The sequence below is a fragment of the Mesoplodon bidens genome (assembly GCF_964165515.1).
Source record: "Mesoplodon bidens genome assembly, chromosome: 14".
Classification (NCBI taxonomy): domain Eukaryota; kingdom Metazoa; phylum Chordata; class Mammalia; order Artiodactyla; family Ziphiidae; genus Mesoplodon; species Mesoplodon bidens.
Genome location: NC_138170.1, coordinates 15,080,557 through 15,106,680, shown reverse-complemented (window position 1 = coordinate 15,106,680; position 26,124 = coordinate 15,080,557). Strand labels below are relative to the sequence as shown.

The 26,124-nt window shown below is 54.9% G+C and overlaps 1 protein-coding gene across 1 annotated transcript in view; it reads left to right on the top strand.

Moving 5' to 3' along the window:
• The window catches only part of FAM178B (family with sequence similarity 178 member B), a gene marked incomplete at its 5' end in the record, with an annotated part of 98,716 nt that overhangs the window by 48,177 nt on the left and 24,415 nt on the right, over window positions 1-26,124 (top strand). Inside the window, 4 exon segments of the mRNA XM_081254603.1 lie at window positions 5,526-5,640; window positions 10,627-10,720; window positions 11,002-11,178; window positions 11,412-11,509. Of these exon segments, the coding sequence (XP_081110729.1) occupies window positions 5,526-5,640; window positions 10,627-10,720; window positions 11,002-11,178; window positions 11,412-11,509 (484 nt within the window).

Below are 26,124 nucleotides of genomic sequence, written 5' to 3'. Positions count from 1 at the left end.
TTTCAACTCCCAGGTGGTCGTGACGTGCGGCCAGGCTGAGAAAGGCTAGGAGCAAGGCTGGGAGCAAGGCGGGGAGCCCTGGGAGTGATGCAGAACTGGGGCTGCCTTCCTTTCATTCCTCCCTCTCCCCCGCCCGCATTATCAGCCAGAGCAAGTGAGGATGGGCCCCAGGGTTCCGCTCTGGTATGAGGGCCACGGCTTTCCTTAGCTCAGTGGTTTCCGAACTTGGCTGGTATTAGAATCACTTGGGAATTCTTAAAAATTCCAGAACCCAAGCCACACCCACCCTAATTAAACCACAGTCACTGGGGGTGGGACACAGGTGGCAGCGATTTTTGAAGCTGCTCCCTAAGTGATTCCAAACTGTGCAGACAAGTCTGAGAACCACTGCATTAGGTTCTTAGCTGGGCCCCTGATCCAGAACATACAGCAGACACCACCTTCCCTTAGACTGTCTGCTGCCCAAGGTGCTGTGTGTGGAAGACTTTTCTTCTGTTGTTGTTTTTTGGATTTTTTTTTGGCTGCATTGCGTCCTCATTGCTGTGCAAGGGCTTTCTCTAGTTGTGGTGAGCGGGGGCTACTGTTCGTTGTGGTGCACGAGCTTCTCATTGCGGTGGCTTCTCTTGTTGCAGAGCACGGGCTCTAGGCGCGCGGGCTCAGCAGTTGTGGCACACGGGCTTCAGTAGTTGTGGCTCGCGGGCTCTAGAGTGCAGGCTCAGTAGTTGTGGTGCATGGGCCTAGTTGCTCCACGGCATGTGGGATCTTCCCGGACCAGGGCTCGAACTCGTGTCCCCTGCATTGGCAGGAGGATTCTTAACCACTGCTCCACCAGGGAAGTCCCTAGTGTCTTCTGTTTCATTTTATTCCAGAGGTCAGGACCATTCCCAAAACTGCAGGTTCAGAAATCCAAAGTGAGAGAGAACCGGTGGGCCATGCATTCAGGGACGTTACTGGGAAGTCTTTGGTTGAGTCTGAATCAGTCTCAAATTCTTGCTTTTGAAACTTGAGAGGGTAGTTTGCTGCTGCCTTCCTGAGTCACACTGAAGAGGCCTTGCATCCTTAAAAACAACTCAAGAATGTGTACTAAAGTAGCAAAGTGCGGAAGTAGCTGCCTGGAGGTGAGACATAATAACTGGGCCTCTAGCAGCTACCCTGGGCTGCCAGGTGGTCTTGAGAAGGAGAGGCACCTGCTGAGAACGGTGGAGCAGCAGCGTCACCCAGGGTCCCCCAGATCAGTCAGGTCCCCACTGTGTGGCGCCCACTCCAGGCTTCTTTTTCATCAGAGAGAAATAAAACTCTAGCTTATTAAGCCCAGGTGGGTTTTTTGTTTTGTTTTGGGGCTTTTTGTTATTTGCAGCTGAATCTAATTCTAGCAGATACCATAGGTTCAGTGGTTTGGCTCAGTGCAGGTCTGTCCTACACACAGGGCCTGGAATGCTCAATGGTGTTAGGTGACACAGGGCAGTGGTGTGAGTTACAGAGGGCAGGGGAGAGGAGAGGTGGCCTGGGGACGGCATCACCTGCCCTGTACACACCCTCAGCTCGTGGATCAGCAGACCAGGGGCTGACAGAGCCTGTGTGTGCGTGTGTGTGTGTGTGTGTGTGTGAATGGGTGGTGTGTGCACGCGTCTGTGTAGTGGGGCGTGTCGGTACTTGTGTGGGGATGTGTGTGAGTAGCGTGGTGTGTGGTGAGGGAGGTGTGTGGAGGGGTGGGTGCCCGCTGCGTTACATACAGCGAGGTAGGCAGGGAGGCTCTAGGGCCCCGTGGGGAGGGCCTGAGCTCCGGGGGAATGGCAAGAAAAGGGAAAACAAGGGGCCAGCAGGGCGGGTTGCCCAGCAGAGAAGGAACAAGAAGGAGATTAGGAAGAAAGCCGGCAGCGCAGGTCTGGAGGGGGAGTCAGGGGGTGTGAGAGGCCAGAGCAGCAACGAGTGGGTCTGGGTCAGGGTGCATCAGGGCCCCGCCGCCAGGGTGGTGCTCTGTGGGGAAGCCGTGAGGGGCTCTGTCCCGTGCTCACGCTGTAGTTGGGGCAGTGAAATGTGTGTGTTCTTGAAATGCGGGCTGGGTAGGATTTTGTGTTTCTACCCCACACTCGGATCATCCCTCTGATAACGTCTCCTAGCCCCGCAGAGGGGTGGGTCTGTGGGCTGGGCGCCGGGCCCCTCCCCTCCCCTCCCAGGCCTCTCTGGCCCAGGCCCCGTCCCCTCCTGCCGTCCCCCACCCCTGGGCCTGGCACCAGCTCCAACACGCCGGGCTCCTGGCTGGACCCAGGTCTCTGCAGGGCTCTTCCGCCTGCCCTTAGCATCGCCCTGCGTCACCCTGACCCCTTTCCTTACCCGCCACTTACACACCCGGGCACGGTATGTTTATTTTTCGTGAGCATTGTCTGTTTCCCCACGAAACCTTCAGCTCCATGACACCAGAACTTTAATCTCCTGCTGTTCACTTGCTGTTTGTTGACTGAATAACAATTTTAAATGACAGGGGCTAGAGCTGATTGACTAAAGCCCGTGATGTAGAACAAGTTTCAATTTAAACACAAGAGTGCTGAGGGGAGTTAAGTAATCAGAGTTGGGAGGATAAGAAACCATATGATTTTAAGCCTCCCCTAAATGTTATGAGCCCCACCCACACTCGGGTGTGTGATGGGTCAGTAGCTTGCGTTCCTTTGGGAACCAGCACCCCCGTTACAGCTGACGGGGACTCCGCCTGATGTGGCACTGAGGGGTCTCAGATGGTGTCAGAGAATCAGGACCCAGTCTGATGGCGCCTGCAACACCCAGAACGCTCCTTAGCAACTCGATTTGGGGGCGGGGAGGGGGAAGACAAGGACAGGTGTCTGAAGACTCCGCTCCCCTAAGGCCCAGGATGGGACCTGGTGGGTGTGACAAAGGGGTGAGCAGGCCCGGGCAGGGGGGCTGGCACGGCCGGCGCTGAGGAGGGTTCTCAGGATGTGCGTGGTTTTCCCATTCAGTGGAAATGGTGCCAGGAGAGTGGGTTACGTGAAGTAAAGCTGCTTGGTAGTCGCAGATGGAAAAGTCACTTTTATCTCAGACCTGATGCCTTTCTTCCCCTGACTTCCCCCGAAGCCTCAGTTCCATCCCAGGAGAGCTTTCAGACTCAGAGTTAATAAACAGAGCCCAGATGCGCGGGGCCATTGGCGCTGGCATTGGACACGGCCCAGGGCCCTGGTGCTCCCCCGGGGGATCCCCTCAGATGACCGTGCTGTGGGCGTAAAGGAGCTGAGTTTGCGAGACTTTTCTTCTGTGTCAGCTCTCCAGAAAACCCTCCTTCAGGGCAAACCGTGCTCGGGAAAAGCTGAGCGCACGGCCTACTTACGGGCAGCGTTAATTACGGGCTCTCGGGTGCCTGTCCTCACTTAACCAACTTCCCGGGCTGTCGGATGGGGACTGATTGACCCCGAGGTGACCCAGGCCCCTTTCTGTGACCGCTCCTGACACCTCAGCCCGGGTGGAGCGGGCGTGTGGAGTAATCGCCGGGGAGGCGTGGGGAGAGGGGCCGAGGCCAGGCTGGGCCGGCGGGGTCCGCACTGCTGCTGTCACGGGGCTTCAGGGGCACCTGCGGGGGCCGCCGCGGGGCGCCGGGTCCAAGGCTGCGGGCAGGATGTCGCCGCCCAGCTGGGCCTCTGGAGGCCTTGCCCTCGGGTGATTCTCCTGCCACACCGTCTTCCCCTCCCTGGCAAGGTCACCGGCCACCCACACTGTCCCCCCATGGCTCAGGCTCAGGGAAACTGTCCTCTCTCATTGTGTTTTGCAGCCTTCATTCTTCCCAGCTTGTTTGTGTAGCGGGCAAGGGGTAGCGTTACCTTTCTCGGACTTGTTAAGCTGCCCAAGAGGAAAAAACTAAACAAACGAAGGTTTTTCCTCCTCCCAGAGTCTCATTACTACTTGGGTGAGCCTCGACCCGTATACGTTTCCAGAGAGAGACACTTGATGCCGACCGGCCCAAGGCTCGTCCCTGGACGGGACTCAGACCCTCCGCCGGCCGTTCCACCGTCTGCTGGCTCTGCAGCTGCACGGGACTGTTGCCGAGACATCTCAGCTCGTTCAGGACGCCCTGTTTCTTGCCTTGGGTCGCTGGATGTGCCATGCTCTTTCATGCTCTTTGTCATTTCTGTCCCTTTGCCGGGCGTGTGCTTCCCACCTGCCATTCCACCTCCCCCAGCCCCCAGTTAACTTCCTCTCCCCTGAGTAGGCTCCACACCTTTCACCGGCTTAGATTTTTGCAGGAACACACTCTCTTATATTTGTTTATCTGCCTGGCTCCTCTCCCTCCTAGACTTGAGCTCCCTGAGGTCAGGGGTTCTACTGGGTCACCTTTTTGTCTTTGGTGACATGGTGGGGTCCATCGAGAGGGGCCCATAGGTGGGAAGGTTCAAGCCTGAGCTTCTCATGCGCTCCTGGCCCAGCTGCCACACTCTTGATTCCCACAACTCACCCGCTGCCAGATCCCTCATCTACGTTCTCAGCGCTGCCAGCTTGTGACTTTTTTTCCAGTTTCCCTCTTAGTCATGGACTGCTTGGTCAGGTTTGTGTAGGATGCTCTCCGTTCATGGGTTCATTCATTCATCATTCATTCATCATCCATCCATCCATCCATCCATCCACACACTGGCCACTCCTCTAGGCTCTGGGTGTGCAGGGATGAACAGCACAGACCTAGTCCCTGTCCTTGTGGAATTTACATTCTAATGGGGAAAGACAAACAAGAAGCAATCAAATCAGGACATAAGATGATATGGAGCGGTGAGAGGGGTGGCGACGTGGGCGCTGCGATGTGGACGCCGCAGTGCAGAAGAGCGTGTGGAGTGGGATGCAGAGGTGCAGCCGTCTCTGGGAAATACTCTCCACCACGTTGCCTGTTAGTTCTCTATTCTCCCGGTTCAGAAAATATCCTTAAATAGCCTGACAGCAGAAAAGGCCCTCAGTCTGTAAGGTTTTTCCCCTTTGTTGATGTGGTCAGATTATCATTCATGTCTTGTTAAGAGAGAATGTCCTCGAAGCTCGAGCTTGGTGAGAAGATGCGTTCCCGGGCTGCAAGGAGGGCCCCTGGCAGGGACGGTGGACCTGGGAGTGCCCAGACTTTGCCACCAAGGCACTGCTGAGTCCGCAGTAGGTGCAGAGCTGGCCTCAGCCCTTGGTGGCAGAGAGCCCAGGGCCGCGGAGCCTGGTGTCTCCAGAGTCTTGCTGTCTCCAGGCCTCTGGTTCAGGACTTGGCATCTGGCTCAGCTCGGGGCAGCTCAATGCCCCAACGGCTGCCTGGTGGAGATGGTCAGTGTGCCGTCCTCCCCGGTCCCTTGCACGTCATGGTGGCCATAGCTTGAAGATGGGAGAATGAATGTCCAGGTTCCCAAAGCGCCAGCAAGTATCTGAAACCACTGGTGGCTTCACCGCTCCAGATAACACCCGTGCTGCCCGAGGATGGGGCTACCAGCCCCGCTTGTGGGCACAGTGCGGCCTGTCCTGCTGTGCCCGCCCTAACCCCCCGCCCTTCCTTGGCCTGACAGATGCAGACACGAGCTTGTGGTGCCCCTCGCTGCAAGAGGTCACAGCCGCGTTCCACAGCCTGGGTACCCACAGCCCTGCTTTGCAGCCCCTGGGGCCCCTCCAGCACGATGGGAGGTGAGTACCTCCCCCACCTCGGGGTCCTTCCTCATGCGGTCCACAGCCACTGAACGCAGTTCAAACCCATCTAATCATGTACATTAAATATGTGTAGTACCAATTACACCTCAGGAAAAATGTAAAAAACAAAACAAAACAAAATATTACCCCACAAATAGACTCTTATAAACATATATCCATGCTAGGAAACACTAAAGTATTTCCTTTTCTGTAAATGTAATACGCCTGGCCGTTCATTGTACAAAGCTCCATTTTCATTATTGTTGGTGGTATCCAGCCTTGGCTCAATAAGCATTTTACAAGTTAGAGAAAGGAAAGATTTCCTCTGGTGATTATTTTAAATTATGTACTTTTTTTTTCTTTTTTTTTTTTGGCCATGCTGTGCAGCTTGTGGGATCTCAGTTCCCCGACCAGGGATTGAACCCGGGCCACAGCAGTGAAAGCCCGGAATCCTAACCACTAGGCCACCAGGGAACTCCCAAATTATGTGCATTTTTTGAGGTTAAAAAAAAGAAGTTACCGGGGCTTCCCTGGTGGCGCAGTGGTTGAGAGTCCGCCTGCCGATGCAGGGGACACGGGTTCGTGCCCCTATCCCGGAAGATCCCACATGCCGCGGAGCGGCTGGGCCCGCGAGCCATGGCCGCGGAGCCTATGTGTCCGGAGCCTGTGCTCCGCAACGGGAGAGGCCACAGCAGTGAGAGGCCCGCGTACAGCAAAAAAAAAAAAAAAAAAAAAGAAGTTACCAAGCTCAGGCTCTAGCCCCAACGGTGAAGCACAGAGTCTGAGGGAATCACAGCACACAGGTACCCCTGAGTATAGTTTCGCACCACGAATGAACGGCGTGTGACGCAGCCTCGAGGCGACGGGAAGAGCCAGGCACGGCTGAGTCTTGCTGCTCTGACTGGCATTTGTTCCCGCCCCTTCCTGACTCAGCGCTCGCCGCCCCTCCTCTCCTAAGACGTGTCCCAATCTCTCTGGTCTGTCTCCAAGCAAGGCACAATTTTACATGTCATTTCCACAGTGCTCCACTTTGTGTCGTGGGGGCCCCCTTTGTGCCCTGGGCAGCGATGCTAATTTGTCCCCACCCTCTAGGGACAGAGCCATACGATACATAGACGACTCGTGTTGGGTGGATGGGTTGTACGGGTGTCAGTTTTGGCACATCCAAACTCTCTGATGAGAGTTCTTTGAGCAGCTGGTTTGAGAACCCCAGACAGGCTGCGCCGTGGGAGCCCCCTCCCGCCTGCCGACAAGCCCTCAGGGCACCGTGGTGGGCGGATGTTTCTCTAGGGGAACGCCAAAGCTTTCTTAAGAACCTGTTCCACCACTGTGTTTGGTAATTGTCTGCCAAACCAAACCAGACCAAACCACACTTGCTGGGCTGTAAATACCCTGCCCGTGTGCCAGCCTGCCATGGGCGACGGGGAGCTAGAGATGAAGCTTCACCCACTGGCCTGCCGCTCACCCCCTGCTGTGTGGCCCGGTTCCTAACAGGCCTCGGACCTGTACCAGCCCGGGGGTTGGAGACCCCTGCTCTAGGCTATTCAGGGAACACCAAGAACATTCTGGTATCTCTTCCACCAAGGGTGTGGCGTCCTTCACGATTCCATGGGCCACAGGAGAATCTTCAGGGCAGGCAGTCTTCTCTCTTATCATCCTCCTTGGAGGCTCATCCCGTGTCAGTCGGTTCCACGTCGGGTGCTTCTCTGTTGACGTCTAGGGATGTCACCATCTAAGGCTCCGCTGGCCGAACAGATGCCAAGACTGGAAATGAGGGCACACGTGGGCGCACGGCTTGGCTTGGCTGCCTGGCTCGTTGCCGTGAGAAAGACAGGTCTTTCACCAATCGTTCCTAATCTCAGATTTCCTTAAAACTCATCACCGTCTCATTGAACGCTTCAAGATTTCCTTCCAGAAGGAAACAGCCCTGCTGCTGCTGGACCATGCACATCGTCTGATGTCTGCCTTGTTGCAAAGAGAGTAGCCCTCTGCCCAGTGATAAGGCTGGGGAGGGAGAAGTCAGGAGGATATTTGGGAAAGAAAGGCCAAGAGAGGAGGGACCAGAACGTGAACACCGGATAGGAAGCAGGCCAGAGCCTCGGCATCCTCAGAGGGGGCTCTTGCCACTCGGCTGTTCAGACACTCTTTGTCAGGTACCCCCGGTCTCACTTGGGAAGAGAGGGGGCAGTGGCTGGTCTTCCAAGGCTGCTCCCTGATTACAAAGCCCAGGTGAAGAGCCCTGGTCAGACCACAAGGCTGGCCGCTAAAGACCAGCAGCCTGCTGCTGTTGCCTGGTGCCAGAAGCCTTCATCCATTTGGTTCTCCAAGAGGGCAGCCTGATGCAGAGGCCAAAGGGGTAAATAAATGACAGCTAATCCACTGAAAGGGGGCGTTTGGTAACGGGCTGCCTCGTGGCAGAGTAATTCGATCCAGGTAAAGTTTGCCCCTCCCTCCCTTTCCGTTAGCTCAGCATCTATTCCTCTTCATTGCGTTGACCTCGGTCACGCAGAGCCCAGATGACGGGTCTGGTCTGGTTTGGCGGTGCAGGCCTGAGGCGAGCACCCTGCCTGCAGCCCCCGTGGCGGGCTCTCGGTTATGGTGGCGGCCGTGCTTGTAGCTTCCCTTACAGTCTTCCCTCAGAGCAGGTGCAGAGAGTCACTTTATTATGCTTTTCTAACAGCACTAGGGGAAAACAAATAGAGAAGCTGGCGTACCTCTCTCAAGAGTGTGGAACAATGTCATTGCAGCCCAAACTCCAGCTCCTGGCTGCTGGCCAAGGGCCGAGAGCCCTAACTCCGCCAAGCCTGTGTTGAGGCTGGGAGGCAGGGGTGGGGTGAAGCTGCTTTGCAGGTGGAGTCTGGTGGTGGGACCCTCAACGTGCCCTTCACCTGCTGAGTCCTCTGGGAGAGGAGTGGGCTTTATTAGGCTATGAATTCCTCTTCTCCGAGCTGGAGGCCTGGGGATGAGCTGATGCCACGTCCCAGAACAGCCGTCACGATGCCGACGTCCCAGTCGAGCCTCAGAAAGGCGGGCCGGGCACGAGGACCCCGATTTGTTTCCTGCTGTTCCCAGCAGAGGCGGCACAGGGGAGGCTGTCCCCCCGTCCGCTTGGGAAGGCTGACCTTCCTCCCCAGCGAGGAAAGGCCTCTCGTCATAGCCACACTTCCCCTGCCCAGCTCGCAGAAGACGCGTCCCCAGCGCACGTTTTCTACACTCCTCCTCCCGCTAGCAGCTCCAAGCCCACTCCTCTTGGGCAGAGTCAGAGAGTCGGCTCTGAGGCTGCCCCCACCCTTCGGGAGATCTGAAAACATTGCCACCCACGCTTGCATGGCCCCCTGCGTGCTCACGGGCTGGTACAAGCCACAACTCCCCTGCACACGCTGACGCAGGCCCAGCGTGTGCCCAGATGCGTGAGCGCCAGCCTCACCCGTTCGTACTCTGGCCCTAATAAATGCTAAAACCGGGAAGAATGTCTGATCCCAGTCCTGTCCCGCACCCCCTCCTGACTTTGGTGTGTTGACACCAATTTCCCGGGTGCCTAGAGATGGGTTTCTTTTTTTCCCCTCTGAGAAGCAGCACCAAGAAGTAAAGAAGAGCGGAGCCTTGGGGAACTGTGGCCGGGGCAGCTCCACAGGAGGCTCTTTTTGACAGTGTTGTCTTCATCATCGGTGTCGTGACTTATAGAGAGTCCGCTGTTATCAGGAACTCCAGGCCAGTTAGTGAGAGTGGAGGAGTGGAAGAGACAGCAAAGGGAGCTTTGTCATAAAGTCACCTTACTTACTTGAAACCAACAACATACACTTGCCCAAAGAAAGAGCGTCATTTAGTGAGGGTACCCCTGAGCAGCGTCTCCTCCAGGGAGCATGTGCCTGGGAGGCTTGTGCAGAGGGTGGTGTGGCTCTGCTGTCGGCTAGTGCCTCTCTCCCTGTAGGACTCTCGCCACCCTGAGTGTGACTCTGGTCTTTAAAGAGGGTGTTTTCAATACGACCCTGGCCTCTAACTTCATCCAGGCTGTTTCCTCTCTAGGGGAAAACTGGCCATGCCGGGCTTGTCCGTGGACAGCATGGTAGTGGGACATCTTCGGAGGGGTTCTCGAGGACCACTTATACTCTAATTTCACCTTACTTGCAGATACTTTGGAGTCTAACCTGACGTAAGCTACAAAATAGTGTCCTTTTCGGTGCATGAGCAGACTCACCATAACTGTGTGGACAAAGAGTGCTTTTAAGGAAGACTTTTGGGGGGCAGTGGAGAATGATTTTCTGGTTTCCAAGTCCCAGAAAACTAAAGCTGGAGGCCCTCCTGGAGCGGCAGCGTTGGGGAGCCAACCCCCAAGAAGCCCCAGTGACACCCCCCCACCTCCTGGCATTCATCCCCTTGTGCAGCTCTCTGTCACCCCAAGTCAGGCTGGCCCGTGTGGCCTGGAGAAATCAGCAGAAGTGATGTCACCTCCAAGGTTAGGTTATGAAAGGCTGCAACCTCCGTCTCAGGCAGGCATCTCCTCTCTCTCACGTCACTCGCTTCAGGGGAAGCCGAGGCAAGTTGCAGAGCCCTGTGGAGAGGCCTGCACGGCGAGGACTGAGGCCAGTGACCCCTGAGTGAGCTGGGAAGCAGCTCCTCCCGCACAGTCAAGCCTAAGCTGACAGCAGTGCCCCCACCAACGTCTTGGAGGCAGCCTCCCAAGAGAGCCAGAGCCAGACACGCCCCCCCTTCCCCGCCCCTCCACGCTGCTCCTGGATTCTTGACCCTCAGAAACTGCCCAGAATGATACATATCTGTTGTTTTTAAGCCTCTACATTTGGGGGTCATTTGTTACGCAGCAGTGGGTGGCCAGCACACACGGGGCATCGGGGTCCCAGGCTGAATGGATCATCCACAGGCTCTCTGTTCTTCTCCAGCAAGTGCGGCCTCCCTCTCTGCCTCACTTCTCCCCTTGTGCCCATCTCCTCCTGTTTCCTTTCCTTTGTTTTTGTCTTACCTCAGCGAGCTTAAAAGTGAGGCTAGCCTGAGCCAGAGTGAGCAGCAGGACACCCCCCAGGAGACGGCCTTGGACAGCAGCCTGAGCTACATCTGTAAGGTGAGCCCCACCCATCCCTCTGCTCGCAGTCCAGACCTATTCAGCACCTAGTTCAGTGAATACCACTGAGCATCACCGCAGGCACCGTGCCGACGGCCAGGAGGGATGCCACAGAAGCCCGTGCTCTCCACACCTGCGCCCTCCACACCTGCACCTGCCCCTGACGACCCCAGGGGCCTCGACTCCAGACCTCCCCATTTTTCTCAGTTCCTTCCCAGCGGGGCCCTGGGCTCACAGTGCCAGGGAGGCGCCCCTGCCCTAGTGCTCCCTCTGCTCTCCAGTTCCTGATGCTGTGCATGCAGGCCAAGCCGGGGGCCTACGCCGATGGGAGCCTCTTGGGCCTGATTGAGCTGCTGTGCCGAGCCGGCTTGGACGTGGGGCTTCGCCTGCTGCCCAAGACCGACCTCCAGCAGCTCCTGCTTCTGCTGCTGGACAGCATCCAGGAGTGGCCGGGGAAGGTACGGCAGACCCCTGGGCCCAAGACCGAGCCCCCAGCCTCACCGCGAATGCTCTCTTCACGGCCCCTAGAGTGCCCCCGGTGGGGACAGCGCTGCTCCCTCCCTTACCTGGCCTCCACGACCCACCCTCGTACTCTCCGGACTTCCCCCCCCCACAGTGGGCTGGTAGGGAGGTCAGGGTGGAAGGCGGGCCACGTCCCCCCAGCCCACCTTGATGCCCGCTGTCCCCACAGCTCCAGCAGCTGTGCTGTGCCCTGAGCCGGGCATCTGATCACCACCACAACCTGCTGGCGCTTGTGCAGCTCTTCCTGGACGTGACGCCCCGGAGCAGGTGGGTGCTTCTCCACCTCTGTCTCCCCCCACCTGAGACTTATCCCCGCACCTGTGCTTACCCACTGTGGGCGATCCACAGTCCGCCCCATCCGTCCCCACAAACCTCCCCCTCCCGCCCAAAGTCAAAAACCCAGGAGAAAGAACTAAGAATACAGCTCACTAATGAGTTCATTACAAAGGGAAAAAAGCCTCATTTTCTTAACACGGTCTTCTTAGCAAAACCGTCGCCTTGTACAATTCGCCTCAGACCTGCAGCATCCCCACCCACCCTTCTTCGCGGCTCCCTCCCCGGTCCTCAGTGGAGGGAGGGTTCCTTCTGTCATTCAGAGCTCAGCTGTGTGTTGTCTCTTGATCACTCCCCGCTCCCACCCGCCTCTCAAACTCTCCATTCATCATTCTGTTTTATTTTCTGGACAGTATTGATCTCTGCCAGAAATTTTCTTACTGTTTGTTCCTTGTTCATGGCTGCCTCTCCTCCTTGTCACTTCCAGGAGAGCAGGTCCCTTATTGGGGTCACTGCCATATCACCGCATGTCCAGAACAGTGCCTGGCATTGCTGTTGGCACTTTGTAAATTCTTTTCAAATGAACAAACGAGGTGAACAAACAAACTCAGCCCACAGGGAGATAAGACCCATTCGCTGGACCTGCCCCAGTCTCTCCCCTCTCCCCTCCTTCCTTCTCCCACTTGAGGCCACAGCCGCAAGGAGTCCTTTGCCCTTCCCTGTGCAGACCACTCCCCAGGTCCCCTCCTCTCCTCTCCAGCCCTCCATCTGCAGCTCGTCCCACCTAGAATGACACCCCTTCCCACCCTTCCAACCAGGCCTGTCCTGGCCCCCTCCAGGAAGACCCTTCACAGGTACCCACACAGTCACTCTCCACTGGGGCCACCCCCCTGCAACTCCCTCCCCAGGGGAAGCTTCTGGGAGCAGGCTTAGAGTTCTGCTCAGACTCCTCTCCTCAGCAAACATGCTGAGCTCAACTTCAAGCCTAAGATGGGAAGCTCGATCTCTTTCCTGTGAATCTGGCTGGAAGAGAGGAGGCCTTTCCACAGTCCTGAAAGGAAAGCTTTGGCTGTGTATTCGAAAGAACTGGGCTTCTCGAAGCTCTAAGACCTTTAGGTGATGCATGCGTCAGAAATGGCAGTCCTGGAGGGCTTTCCCGTCCCCACCTCATTATCCCTGTTCATCCCGAAATCCTGCCCATTCTGCCTTCCACATCCTAAATCCTTGCTTCTAGTTGCCTCTCTCTGTCGGCTCCACAAAAGCAGGGACCTCGTCTGGGTCACTTTTACCTCCTTCCCGCCCCCTTCTGCTTGCATCTCACCATCTCTCACCTGGATGATGGCAGTGACATTCTGTCCCTGGCTCCTCCTTCAAAGGCTGTTTGCTCTGCAGGTACATGGGATTATCGTGTCTCTGCCTTGCCTTGCTTGCTGTCGCCTGCACGGCCAAGTGCAAACACCTTAGCTTGGTCTCCAAGGCCCCATGTGGTCCAGCCCCAGTTTCCCATTTGCTCCAACCAGGCCATGTGATTTGTATTTGTTCTACGTCCTTTTATATGTATATATATTCACATGTATGTAAATGTTTATAAATACAGGCAGACCGCATTTCACTGTGCTTCTTCGCTTTATTGCACTTCACAAATATTGTGTGTTTTTGTACAAATGAAGTGTTGTGGCAGTCCTGCATCGAGCAAGTCTGTCGGTGCCATTTTTCCAGCAGCATTTGCTTACCTCGTGTCTCTGTGTCGCATTTTGGTAATTCTCAGAATATTGCGAACTTTTTCGTTATTAGGTTTGTGATGGTGGTCTGTGATCAGTGATCTTTGACGTTACTATTGTGAAAAGATTAGGACTCACTGAAGGCTCAGATGATGGTCAGCATTTTTTAACGAGGTGTTTTTTAATTAAGGTATATACACTGTTATTTCAGACATAATGCTACTGCGTACTTAATAGACTACCGTATAGTGTAAACATAACTTTAAAAAAATTTTTTTTTGAAGTATAGTTTATTTACAATGTTGTGGTTAATTTCTGCTGTACAGCAAAGTGATTCAGTTATACACATATATTTCCTTTTTTATAATCTTTTCTATTATGGATATTGAATATAGTTCCCTGTGTCGTAGTACCTTGTTGTTTATCCATTCTATATACAATAGTTTGCATCTGCTAATCACAAACTCCCAATCCTTCCCTTTCCCACCCCTCCCCTTTGTCAGCCACAAGTCTGTTCTCTGTGAGTCAGGTTTTTCTGTAGATATGTTTATTTTGTAGATATGTTTTGTATATACGTATTTTAGATGTAAGTGATATCATATGGTATTGTTTTTCTCTTTCTGACCTACTTCACTTAGTATGATAATCTTTAGGCCCATCCATGTTGCTGCAAATGGCATTATTTTATTATGTTTTTTAATGGCTGAGTAATATTCCATTGTATATATGTACCATATCTTCTTTACCGATTCATCTGTCGATGGACATTTATATTGCTTCCATGTCTTGGCTATTGTAAATAGTGCTACTGTGAACATAGGGGTGCATGTATCTTTTCGAATTATAGTTTTGTCTGGCATATGCCCAGGAGTGGGATTGCTGGATCATATGGCAATTCTATTTTTAATTTTTTGAGGAGTCTCCATACTCTTTTCCATAGTGGCTGGACCAGCTTACATTCCCACCAACAGTGTAGGAGGGTTCCCTTTTCTCCACACCCTCTCCAGCATTTATTATTTGTAGACTTTTTAACGATGGCCATTCTGACCAGTGTGAGGTGGTACCTCATTGTAGTTCTGATTTGCATTTCTCTAGTAATTAGCGATGATGGGCATCTTTGCATGTGCCTATTGGCCATCTGTATGTCTTCTTTGGAAAAATCTCTATTTAGGTCTTCTGCCCATTTTTTGATTGGGTTGTTTGTTTTTTTTGTTACTGCTAAACAGTAGGAGCTGTTTGTATAATTTGGAAATTAGGTCCTGTCAGTCACATCGCTTGCAAATATTTTCTCCCAGTCTGTAGGTTTAAACACAACTTTTACATGCACTGGGAAATCAAAAAATTCATGTGACTTGCTTTATTGTAATACTTGCTTTGTTGTGGTGGTCTGGAACCAAGCTTGTAATAGCTCCGAGGCGTACCTGCACATATGTGTGTGTGTGTGAGATGAGCCTCATTCTTTTCCATAGCTGCATAGTAGTCCCTAGTGTGCATGCAACCAGTCCCCTGTTCTGGATATTTGTCCAATATACAAGCTTTGTGCATCTATCCAAATATTTCTATAAGATTAGTTCTTTGAAATTGCAGTCCTAAAGTATGTATATATAAAATTTGGCCTCCACAAAAGAAGCTGTACTAATCAATAACAGACATGAAAGTGCCTGTTTCTCCACATTCTCATTAACACCGTGTAGTCTCAGTTTTGTTTTTAAGTTTTAATTAATCTGGTAAGTGAAAAATCTCTTCCTGTGGTTCTAATTTTCATTTCCCTGATTGCCAGTGAAATTGAGAATCTTTTCCTATGTTTATTGGCCTTTTGTGTTTCTCTTGGTGTAAATTACCTCTTGATATCTCGCCCATTTTTCTATCAGGTAATTTTTCTTCTTCTTAATTATATTGATTTATAAGCAACTTATTACATTTTGGACACCGTGTTTTCTCCTAAGTCTGTAAATTGTCCTTTTTAAACCTTTGTGTATATCCTTCCGTGAACTGATTTTTTTCCCTTTTTTAATAAACTTTTTTTTTTTTTTTGATTTATTTTTGGCTGTGTTGGGTCTTTGTTGCTGCATGCAGGCTTTCTCTAGTTGCGGCGAGCGCGGGCCACTCTTCGTTGCAGTGCGCGGGCTTCACATCACGGTGACTTCTCTTGTTGTGCAGCGCAGGCTCCAGGCACGTGGGCTTCAGTAGTTGTGGCACGCGGGCTTCAGTAGTTGTGGCTCGCGGGCTCTAGAGCGCAGGCTCAGTAGTTGTGGCGCACGAGCTCAGTTGCTCTGAGTCATGTGGGATCTTCCCGGACCAGGGCTCGAACCCGTGTCCCTTGCATTGGCAGGAGGATTCTTAACCACTGAGCCACCAGGGAAGTCCCTTCAATAAACGTTTAATTTCAGAATAGATTTAGATTCACAGAAAAGGTACATGGATAGTACAGAGAGTTGATTGTAACTGAATCTTTCTATCTTGAAAAGGAAGGCCTTCCCCACCCCCAAGAGCATAAAAATATTGTGTTCTATTTTCTTTCAGTACTTATATAACTTTGTTTCTCTTGGCTCTTAATCCCATCTGGAATCTATTTTTTGTAGGTATGAGACAGAGATCTAACTTGATTTTTCCCACCCCCAAAGAGCCAGTGACCCAACACCAATTTTCTTCTGTCTTAGTAATCCACCATTTCCCAACAGATTTGAAACTACCTGTGTCATATCCTCAATTTATGACATCGTTCATCTGTTAGCCAAACTGTGATATCGGGAATCAGTGTCTTTCTGAGGGTATCTTTTTTATAGCTGGAGGGCCCTTGGTAGATGCTCCTTAAATGCTCATAGTGAATATAATGGAATGGCCTCACCTGCTTTCAAACAGACACACCAACTAGGGTAAAACCTCCTGCCGAGACCCGTTGCTGGGAAAGAGGGCTCATCGTAGGGACGGGTGGTATGTATTCATTTACTTAGAAATGTTATTTCTTTTTCTAAGTAGATAAAGCACTCAGAACAAAATTCAAAAGGCACCAAGGAGTACCTCTACAACACCTGCCCCTCCCCCTCCCCCGTGCCTGTACCACCTAGCCTTGTCCCCATTTCTCATCTGTGCTTATGGCTTGTCCTCCCCGCTCTCCTGTCCACTTCAGTGTAGGTTTTGGCCGCTGTTCCAAACTGGATCGGAAAGAGCTTCTAATGCTTTTGCGCAGCTGCCCTGTATTCACTGTGCTCTTTAGTGAGCCGCCCCCTCCGCAGCGTCCCCGTGGTGGTGGCCTTGTTCTCCCCTCGCTGGAGGCTGCCCCACTGGGCTCAGTGCCCAGACTGACCCCAGGAAGGAGGGCGTGTTGTTGTACGATGGGCTGCCACTTTCTTCGTCTGCCTGCCTGCCGACCGGTTAAGCACAGAGCGAGAACCCCCGCCAACACGGGTGTGACCCCCACCCCCCTCCCCACCTGGTTGACCAAGACTTCAAGGGATGCACTGTGAGGCGAAGTTGAGCGTAACCGTGAAAAATGAAAGTACAGACTAGAGCAAAGCACCTGAAATGGGGCCAATGGGAAGAGGAGGCTCTCGGAGGAAAGTCTGTCTTGGGACTCTGCCCCTCTGGGGTGGCTCCAGGAGCCGCTGGGGAGAGCGCATGTCCGCGCAAGCCTCTGCGGCAGCTCCCACGGGCCCTGTCGGGAGGGAGCTGCCCCTGAAAGCTGAGGTTCCCAGGCTCGGGACCCTCCTTCACCACCTGCGAAAGTTTATTAAATGTCCCACGGGGGCTGCCTCACCGTGGCCCTGGAAGTAGAGGGGAAGTGACACCAGCTTAAGCGGATTCCTGGTCACGAGGGAGGAGAAGGCAGCCCTGGGAGAAAGCAGCCTTCAAAGTCACCAGCTGTTTGCCCCAGGGATGAGAGTAGTGACAGGTGCGGGCGCACCAGAGCTCCCCGGAGCCCTCCTTGCTTCCCTCTGGGTTCCACGCTGCCGCCCCGGGTGGGCAGAGGGTCCTTGCAAGGCCCCGGACCACTTCATCTTCTCCCAGCCCATCAGCCTCTCCCGGCTTCGCTTCCTGGGTCCCTCGCTCCACTGTTAACTCCCTTTCTTGCGCGTTCTTCAGATCTGCCCACCCTGAAAACTGCATGGCCACGTGGCGTGGTGCTACCACATTCCCTGGTTCCCCCCATCGGCCCCTGACCCCTTCAGGCCACCCAGGAGCCGCCCTGAGTTGCCAGCCAGCCTCCTGGGGGCCCTCAGCAGATTCCAGGCTCCACCAGGCTTCCTGCTGGAGACACCTCTGCCCTCCCAGCAAACCGCGGGGCCCCTTCTCTCTCCACAGGATGACTGCTGCCCCCGCACACACGCCCCGTGGACCCACAGCTCTCACCCCCGTGTTTCCTCCTGGTCCCTCCTCCACATTCAGGATCTCAGCGGTCCTGCCTTTTCCGGAACCTTCCTTCTTTATCATCCTTGCTCGTCCTTATACCTTCAGCTTTTTATTCTCTACTGGCTCTTTCTGTCAGCAAAGAAATATGCTCTGTGTGTCTCCTGCCTTCGAACGCCAGGCAGGTCCGTCTCCACCCACCCCTCCCTGCAGCTGCTGCTGCTGCTGTCCACGCTCTCCACCCCCAGCTCTCTCCCTCTCCTTGTCCAAACCCTGCCCACCCGGGACACGGGGGTTCTTCAGAGCTCAGAGTGTCTCAGAGGGAGTTCTCACCTGAGAAAAGAGACAGTCGGGCCTCTGGAGGTGGACAAGTCGAGAACATTCTAGAAGGAGTCCACCAAGGCCCCAGACCCTCAAGATTTCATAAGGGTTCAAAATCGGGAGGAACAAGAGGCAAGAGGAAAGTCATGTCCAGGGGTCAAGGGACCATGGCTGGAGCTGGGAGGACAGCTGAGGGTCCCCATGAAGCCAGGAACATGCGGGCTGGTGGCTGAGCAGGAGCTCGCTCCCCTTTAGGAGTGGCTGTTTGGGGGGGGGCAGTGGGAGTCGAGGCGCCAGCCCAGTCCTCCTAAAGCGCTTTGTCCCCAGTGACCTAATGGCCTGTCCTCGTGTGCAAGCTTCCCATCTTCGCCTTGGCTGGCTGCACGGTGTGGTTTTCCTGGTACCCTCCCCTCCTCAGGCTCCTCCCGCTCAAGTGCCGTCCTCGGTGGCCCCTCCGCTGCTCCCCGAGCCTTGGTTGGCCTCAGAGTCCTGCCCCAGCCCCTCCTCTCTGGTCCCTTGGCACAGCCTCGGGGGGGCTTTGTGGGCGGGGCTCTGTCCACACTGCCCCCTTGCAGGACTCGGGTGCCTCTCCCCAGCTGCTGGGAGGGTCGAGCTGCCTCTGCGGGGGGTTGGCTGGGCCCCTTCCTTGGGAGCAGCCCGGGGCTGGGGGTGCAACGGGCTGCTGCGGCCTCAACCCTGCATGTCTCTGAGAGACGGGGACCCTGCCGGCTCCAGAGCCCCTTGCGGGGTCGGCTGAGGTCTTTGCGGTGACTGCATCGCAGCCTGGCTTGCCCCCTGGCCCAGACCTGCTTCCTCCACCCCCTGATAGGAGTGATGCCAAGAGCACCCTTATACCCCACTCCTGCCATAAATTCCATGCACACTTATCTCCGTTTCAGAGTCCAGCTCCTTGGGACTCCACCCAGGACCCCATCTCAGCCACTTCCATGGCTTCAACCCCAACTTCACGCCAGGGGCTCCCGAGTCAATACCTCTGGCCAGACTTTTCTGCTCAGCACCAGATCCGAGTGGGAAGTATTTCAAATTCAGCACATGTGAAACAGAAGTCACCGTCTTCCAAGGGGGACCACCTCCTCCTGTCTTCCATGGCCCTGTGATGGCATCTGCCCATGGCCTGAAGCCTGGGTTGGGGGGTCTGTGGGCACTTTCTGTCCCTTCAGGCGTCCCCATCTCCCACGACAGTTACCTCTCCATATCACCCTCCGGTGCCACGGCGGCTCAGGCTCTCAGGACAGCACCCCTGGACGTCTGCCAGGGAGCCGGAGCTGGCTCCTTCCAGGCTCTCTCCCGTGTGACCCATCCCCACTCTGTCCAGCAGTGGCCTCTTTCTTCTAATGCACATCTGGCCCTGTCACTCCTCTGCTTAAAATCCTTCAGGCTTCTATGCTCAGGATGAAATTCAAACAGCACAGCCTGGTGTACGAGGGCTTTCGTGCCTACTTTCCCAAGCCTGCCTTCTCCCCGCCACGTCCCCTCACAGGCTTCCACACTCCAGCCATATCCTGAAACTGTGCGGCTACCCAAACCCATGATGAGCATTTGTCTTGAACTTTTCAACCTCTGTTCCCTCTTCCTAGAGAAGCCTCTTTCCCTGTCTTCCTCTTCCTCTTTGCCTGGTTGACATTTCCTCACCCCCAAGACTAGGCTCAGATGAGGCATCTCCTCTTCGGAGAAACCTCTGGATGCAGAGCCCTGGTTGTTGTTGCCCCTTGCTGACCCCTTGGGCTGTGAGCGTCGTGAGGACAAGAGCTGTGACTTTGCTCGCTGGGTCCTTGGACCCTGGCACGGAGGAGGGGCTCGGGGAGCCTGCTTGTGGAGTGCTTGCTTCTGGAGGGCAGATTTCAGAAAGAGTAGAGAGAGTGAGAGCTTTTTAGTAGCAGATTCCAAAAAGAAAAATGGTTCAGGGGGGCTAGAGACATCCTGCAATAAAACTTTGAACATGGTTTGCAAATGGACCCAATGAGGAAAAATGCAGGAAGTATCTAGAGGTGCAGGGGCTGCACTCAGAGCTCATGCATGATCTCTGATCCTGAAAGATATGGAAGAGGGAAAGAAAGGGACATGAGCAAGCAAATGGAGAAATAGCACAGACCAGTGACAGTATTGGTGGGAAAAGCTAAGGCCCGTAGAAGGGGCTTCTGTGTAATTTTTGCTTTTTTTTTTTTTTTTCTTTTGGCCACAGCACGAGGCATGTGCGATCCTAGTTCCCCGACCAGGGGTAGAACCGATGCTCCCTGCAGTGGAAGCGGGGAGTCCTAACCACTGGACTGCCAGGGAAGTCCCCTGTGTAGTTATTTTTGAAGTGAGGAGTGCTGTTCTGGGCTGATGGGGAAACGTTAACACTGATGAAGAGAGAACAACACCACGTAATTCCTGTTTTGCTTCTGTCTTCCTTGTCCAGGAGCATAATTTTTTTTTTTTTAAAAATAAATTTATTTATTTGTTTTTGGCTGCGTTGGGTCTTCGTTGCTGTGTGCGGGCTTTCTCTAGTTGTAGCGAGCAGGGGCTACTCCTCATTGTGGTGCACGGGCCTCTCATTGCAGTGGCTTCTCCTGCTGCAGAGCACGGGCTCTAGAGCGCAGGCTCAGTAGCTGTGGCTCACGGGCTTAGTTGCTCCACGGCATGTGGGATCTTCCCGGACCAGGGCCTGAACCCGTGTCCCCTGCATTGGCAGGTGGATTCCCAACCACTGCGCCACCAGGGAAGCCCCAGGAGCATAATTTTTCATCTGGACTCAGATATTGATCAAAGGGGATTGCAGCCTAAGATATGGGGGGGAGACTGTAGGACAGCATCCAGCTGTGTGACATGAGTTGAGGTCCCCTCCAGCAAAAGGATGTCTCAAGTCTGTCCTGGGCGACGTGCAGGTGGAGTGCCCTCCCTCTGCAGAGACCCCGGGGGGGTTGCGGGAGCTCCGGGGGGTGGGGGGGGAAGGGGAGGGAGGGTGCATTCTTCACTCAGTGCTGCAGGCTTGATGTGTCCCTCAACAGGACTCCCCAGGGGATAGCTTGTGAGCACGTACATAGAAAAGGAAGCACTGCTTTCTAGGATTCCTAAGAATAAATCATACCAGACTAGCCTCATTTCGTTTTTGACAGGCTAACCAGAAGGGTACTCTGGAGAGGGCTGTCTGGGTTTTGTAGGGCCTTTGATGGAAACGATCGTCGTATCTTGTGACACCATAAAGAAACGTGGGCTGAGCGATGTCAAATTAGATGGGCTCGTCATCCAAAAGTGCTGCTAGCCATCAGAATTGGCCTGGAGGGCAGGCCCAGGCAGCCACCCGGAGTTCCATCTTCACTGACAGGTTGGCCAGCGCAGACCCTGGGTCTTGGACGAGGCCATTAATAGAACAGTGGTCAAGTTCACACATAACATGAATGTAACTGACAGCAAATTGAAGATCCCGGAACATCTCAGCAGACCACAATGATGGGCTGAGTGGGAAAGAGAGGCCCAGCTGCACAATTAAGAACAGGATCTGGGAAATGGGATTTGACAGCCAGACGTGTGAACTAACTTTGGGACCAGTCTGTCAACGGCCTAGCATCTCGAGGCTGCCCCTAAAATGAGTGTCAGCCTCAGCTCTGAGCACCTCACTTGATGGGAGTGTCAGCAACCCTGAGGAACTTCATAAGAACCAACCCAGAATGGCAAAAAGATTCCAAAGGGTAGAAAAGAGTAGCTGTTGCACCGGGGAAGGGGTAGCCATGGGAAGTTTGGCGACTTCCTTCAAGTACACGAAGGCCCTAATTAAATGGACGGATATGTGGGTACCAGGACATGAGGCAGGGTGACTTTTAAGGTATTTTAAGCGTAGTGGTCTGTGGTCATAATACCAGAGAGAGAGAGAGAGAGAGGGAGGGAGATAGGAGGATGGAAGTTGGGTTGTGATTGTCCACGTGAACTTTATTTACTAAGCAGTAGTAACCTTTTTATTTGGTTATACTATGCATGCAAGAGAGGACACATCAGAGGTGGACACTGTACACTTTGCCAGGCGTCTGTGCAACCACCACTGCGTCACAGGCCAGAATGTCACCTGCTCCCCAGAAGGACCCTGGGCCCCTCCCAGGCATTCCCTGTGCAAAGAAAACCGCTTCCCCAACTTCCTTCCATAGGTGTGTTGTGCCGGGTTTTGAACATGGGTACCGGTGCGACCGGTAGGTGGCTCCTTCACGTTGCCTGGTGGGACCCCACCGTGTGGATCTGAGGCTGTCTGAACCCCACCGTCTCTTCCTGTCTGCACTGTGTGTGCCCACACTTGTGAGTGTCCCAGCGGGTGTGGGGATGACTGGGCAGACGGCCGAAGAGTTTACCCTGACCTCTGAGCCCAGGTCCTGTTCTTCCTGCCCAGGTGGCACATGCTCACGTGCAAGACAGGAGACTCCAGGGAAGGACTGAGGGGCGGGTGGCATGAGAGGCGGTCGTGATGCCTGAGAGGCGGCGTGGACAGCCCGGGAGCGGCGAGCCGGGCAGACGCCCTGGGGCAGGGTGTTGGGTGGCGTTTCCACGGCGGAACAGGCCGCTGCGGTTGCTTCCTGAGCTGCCCTAGAGACATGGAAAAGGCCGTTCACGCCTTTGGCCAGATGCCTGGTGGCCTCTTAGCGTAGTTCAACCTCAGCAGAGCCCAGTTCCCCTCCAGAGGGGCTGTGGTGACCTGTGTGGCTGTCCTGACCCCCTAATGGCCCGAGCTGGCAGGCTCCTTTGCGTGGTCCTCAGAGCACCCACAGGCTGCCCCTTGCAGGAGCTGGAGGCTGGAAGCTGGGGAGTAGAACGCCTGCGCTCCACTTCCCGGCTCTGCTGTTGGTTTGGAAAAGTCATTTCCCAATTTCCCAGCGCCTTAGGCCCTCTGAGTGCTGATCCGGTGTCCTGGTCTTACAGCGGCCCGTCAGGGTGGCGGGGCAGGACTGAGGCAGAGGCCTGGCCTGGTGTGATTTCAGAGGGCTGGAGCCTGTTGCCTTATATGACACTGGTTGGCATGGCTCCAGTGGCTTCTGCATCCTCCTGTGTTTGCCTGGTTTGAGTTCCGGGGAGGCCTCGCCGGGTGGGGTTGGGCAGCTTCTGGGGGAGGACAGCCCGGGGCCAACGTCAGCCGGGCCACGTGCCCCCCTGCTTGCCCCCTGCACGGTGTGGGTGGTGTTTGGGGTGAGTCTTTGCTCTTTCTCCTCTGTCGAGTAAGTTTTCAGTGTGGAATTAAAAAGTGGTCCTGTTCCCTCCCCCTGTGTCCCAGTGGGAACTGAGAGGGCAGGGGACTGTGTGTAGAAGGCAGGGAGGGCCGTCAGGATGAAAGGCAGTGGGCAGGTGGGGAGCGCGCCGCCCTCAGATGTGGTTTCGTTTCATCCAGTCACCCCCTCGGCCCTCCTTCTGATGCTTGTGTTCTATTTCTTTCTGGACAGCAGCTTTGTCCTGACCCACCCGGCCCACCTCTTCCCTTCTGGAACCACCCCCGGCTCTGCTTTGCGGGCCTGCCAGCACCCCACCCCCGGGTCGGCCGCTCCCTACCCGCTACGGGTAACAGTGCTCCCCAAGGCCTGGGTTTGGATTAATGAAGCCCAGATGCCGGACTGGGGACTCGGGCTGCAAGTTCTCGCGTTGGAGCAGCAGCTCGGCTTGGAGGGGCCGTCTACCTCCCCCCCGCCCCACCCCCCTTGCTCCTGGCCCAGCTGCTTCTGGGGCTCCCGGGGAACAGCTGGAGAGCAGGTTCTGGCGGCGGGAGCCCAGGGAGATGCGCGGGTGGGGCTCCGGGTGAGGGGTCTGGTGCGGGGGGCGGGGGGCGCCGGATGAGGGCTCCCATGTTCTGTTCCGTGACGCAGTCCAGATGGGGCTGCCTCTCCCCAGGACTCGGAGGGTGGGTGGGAAAGCTGGGGCGCTCTGCAGAAAGGGAACCGGGGTCACCGGTCTAGAATAGAAGGGGATGGCCGGCCCCTCCCAGGGTGACCAGATAAAATACAAAGATCACATGGGAGAAACTCAGGCTAAAAAAAATTGTCCTTTATCTATAGGAAGTTCAAATTTAACTGGCATCCTGTATTTTTATTGGCTAAGTCAGGCAATCCTTACCACCCCCCAGCTGAACTTCTTCAAGTAATAGTTTTATTGGACTGCACCATACAAACAGAACACAGACTGTAAGTGTGTGCTCAGTGGGTTTCTACAAGTCGAACACATGTAAAACCAGCACCCAGATCAAGAAATGAGGGAAATCTCTGGCGGTCCAATGGTTAGGACGTGGCGCTTTCACTGCCAGGGCCCAGGTTCAGTCCCTGGTTGGGGAACTAAGGCTCCTGCAAGCCACGTGGTGCGGCCAAATGAAAAGGAAAAAAAGAAGAAGAAATGAGACGTGAGCAGAGCCTGCCCGCCACCCCACCCCTGCCACGTATCCCCGTTTTTGTACTTAATGTAAGTGAAGTCATACAGTTGTGTTCTGTTGGAACTGGCTTCTTTCACACAGCCCCGTGAGGCTCACCCGTGCTGCCGGCTGGAGTCGTGGCTCATCCGTAATCGTTGCGCGTGGGCTTGAGATGCATGGGTGGAGCCCAGTCCCCCTGTCCATGCTAGTGGCGATCGGTGCTGCACGTCCCCCTCTCTTTTCTTGTACGTCGTACGTGTGTGCCCGGGAGTAGGACTGCCGGGCCGTGGGGCAGGCACACGAACATCTTTATCTTTAGTAGGTCTCACCAGGCAGTTGGCTGAGGTAGGTGTATGCATTCACGTCCCTGCCAGCTGTGTGGGAGCGTCTCCCCTCTTTCCCATGTTTGCACTTCTAGTATGTGATGCTACTGCCTGATGCTGCTTTTTTCCCTTTTTTCTAAAATCAATAGCTTCTTGCCTTGTTGATTCCTCTGATTTTCTTGAATAAGAAGATCAACAAGGCCCCTGCTTCAGGTACCACCTACCCTCCTGGCTTGGAGGAGGCCATTCCCACCTCCGTTCCCCACCAACCGGGAGCACCCCCCTGCACCCATGTGAGGCCACGGCAGCCACAGGCCCTGGGGAAGTTGCAGGGGCGCCTTCAGCACCGCTCAGGCGGGGCTCAGTCCTGCTTCCCCCAGGTACTTCCTTAGGGAAACATCATTTCCGAGGGCTGCCTGTCCCCGATGTCCTGTCTTTCGTTTCCCTGTGGGGTCGTCCCAAGGATGGGGGTAGGGGCGCCCGTGGGGACCCTCCAGCAGTGTTGTTACCAGAGGGCATTTCTCCTCTACGGAGCTTCCAGCCCACGTGTTTTCCTTCGTGTTCCTTCAGTTTCCGCCGGCTTCAGGACCTCTCCTTTGCTTCCCCTGGTGGTGGCTTTCCGTGGGAATCAGGGACTGTGGGCCACATCAGAGTCCATGCCAGGGGCTGCCTTCTGCTGTCCATGGGGGCAACAAGTGTGTGAAGCCTCGAGGAAGATGTAACCCTTCACCCCTTCTCCCATCGCCCCTCTCCAGCCTCTCCTGGCCACTGCCGCCCCTAGCCCTGTCCTCTAGTCTCTACTTCCCCCCTCTCTTCTTTTTACTCACTCCAGCCCTCAAGGACCCACGAAAATCAGAGCCCCAAACATTAGCGTCTGAAGTCCCCATTGGAGGTCTTCACTCCTGAAGAGGGGAGACACCAGCTCCATCCTGAGCGAATCAGTTAGGACTGTTTGGTGCTAGACTTAGGAGCCCAGCTCAGACTGATGGAAGAAGCCAAAGGGACTTTATTGGCTGAGCCGACCAACCCACTGACCGCAGGGGTCCGGGGTCCGGAGGCTTCAGGCAGGGCGGGCTCTGGGTGTTGTCAGGGCTCTATCTCTGCTTGCTTCATCCTCCAGGCTGCCCCACAAAGAGGCAGGATGGCCACCAGCGACAGTGGGGTCACCTCCTACCTGATCAGTGGTCCTGCTGGAAAGGCACACGCTCTACTGGTAGCTCCAGCCAAGACCCCGAGGCCACCTCTCAGTGGCTCAAACACAGGGACTGATGGGCCAGGCCTGGCTCACGTGCCCACCCTGGGAGCCAGGATTTGGGCTGGGTGTGGTGGGTGAGGGTTTCTCCAAAAGAAAGTCACTGAATACTGGCTGAAAAAAAAAACCAGGGCTTCCCTGGTGGCACAGTGGTTGAGAGTCCGCCTGCTGATGCGGGGGACACGAGTTTGTGCCCCGGTCCGGGAAGATCCCACATGCCGCGGAGCGGCTGGGCCTGTGAGCCATGGCCGCTGAGGCTGCACGTCCGGAGC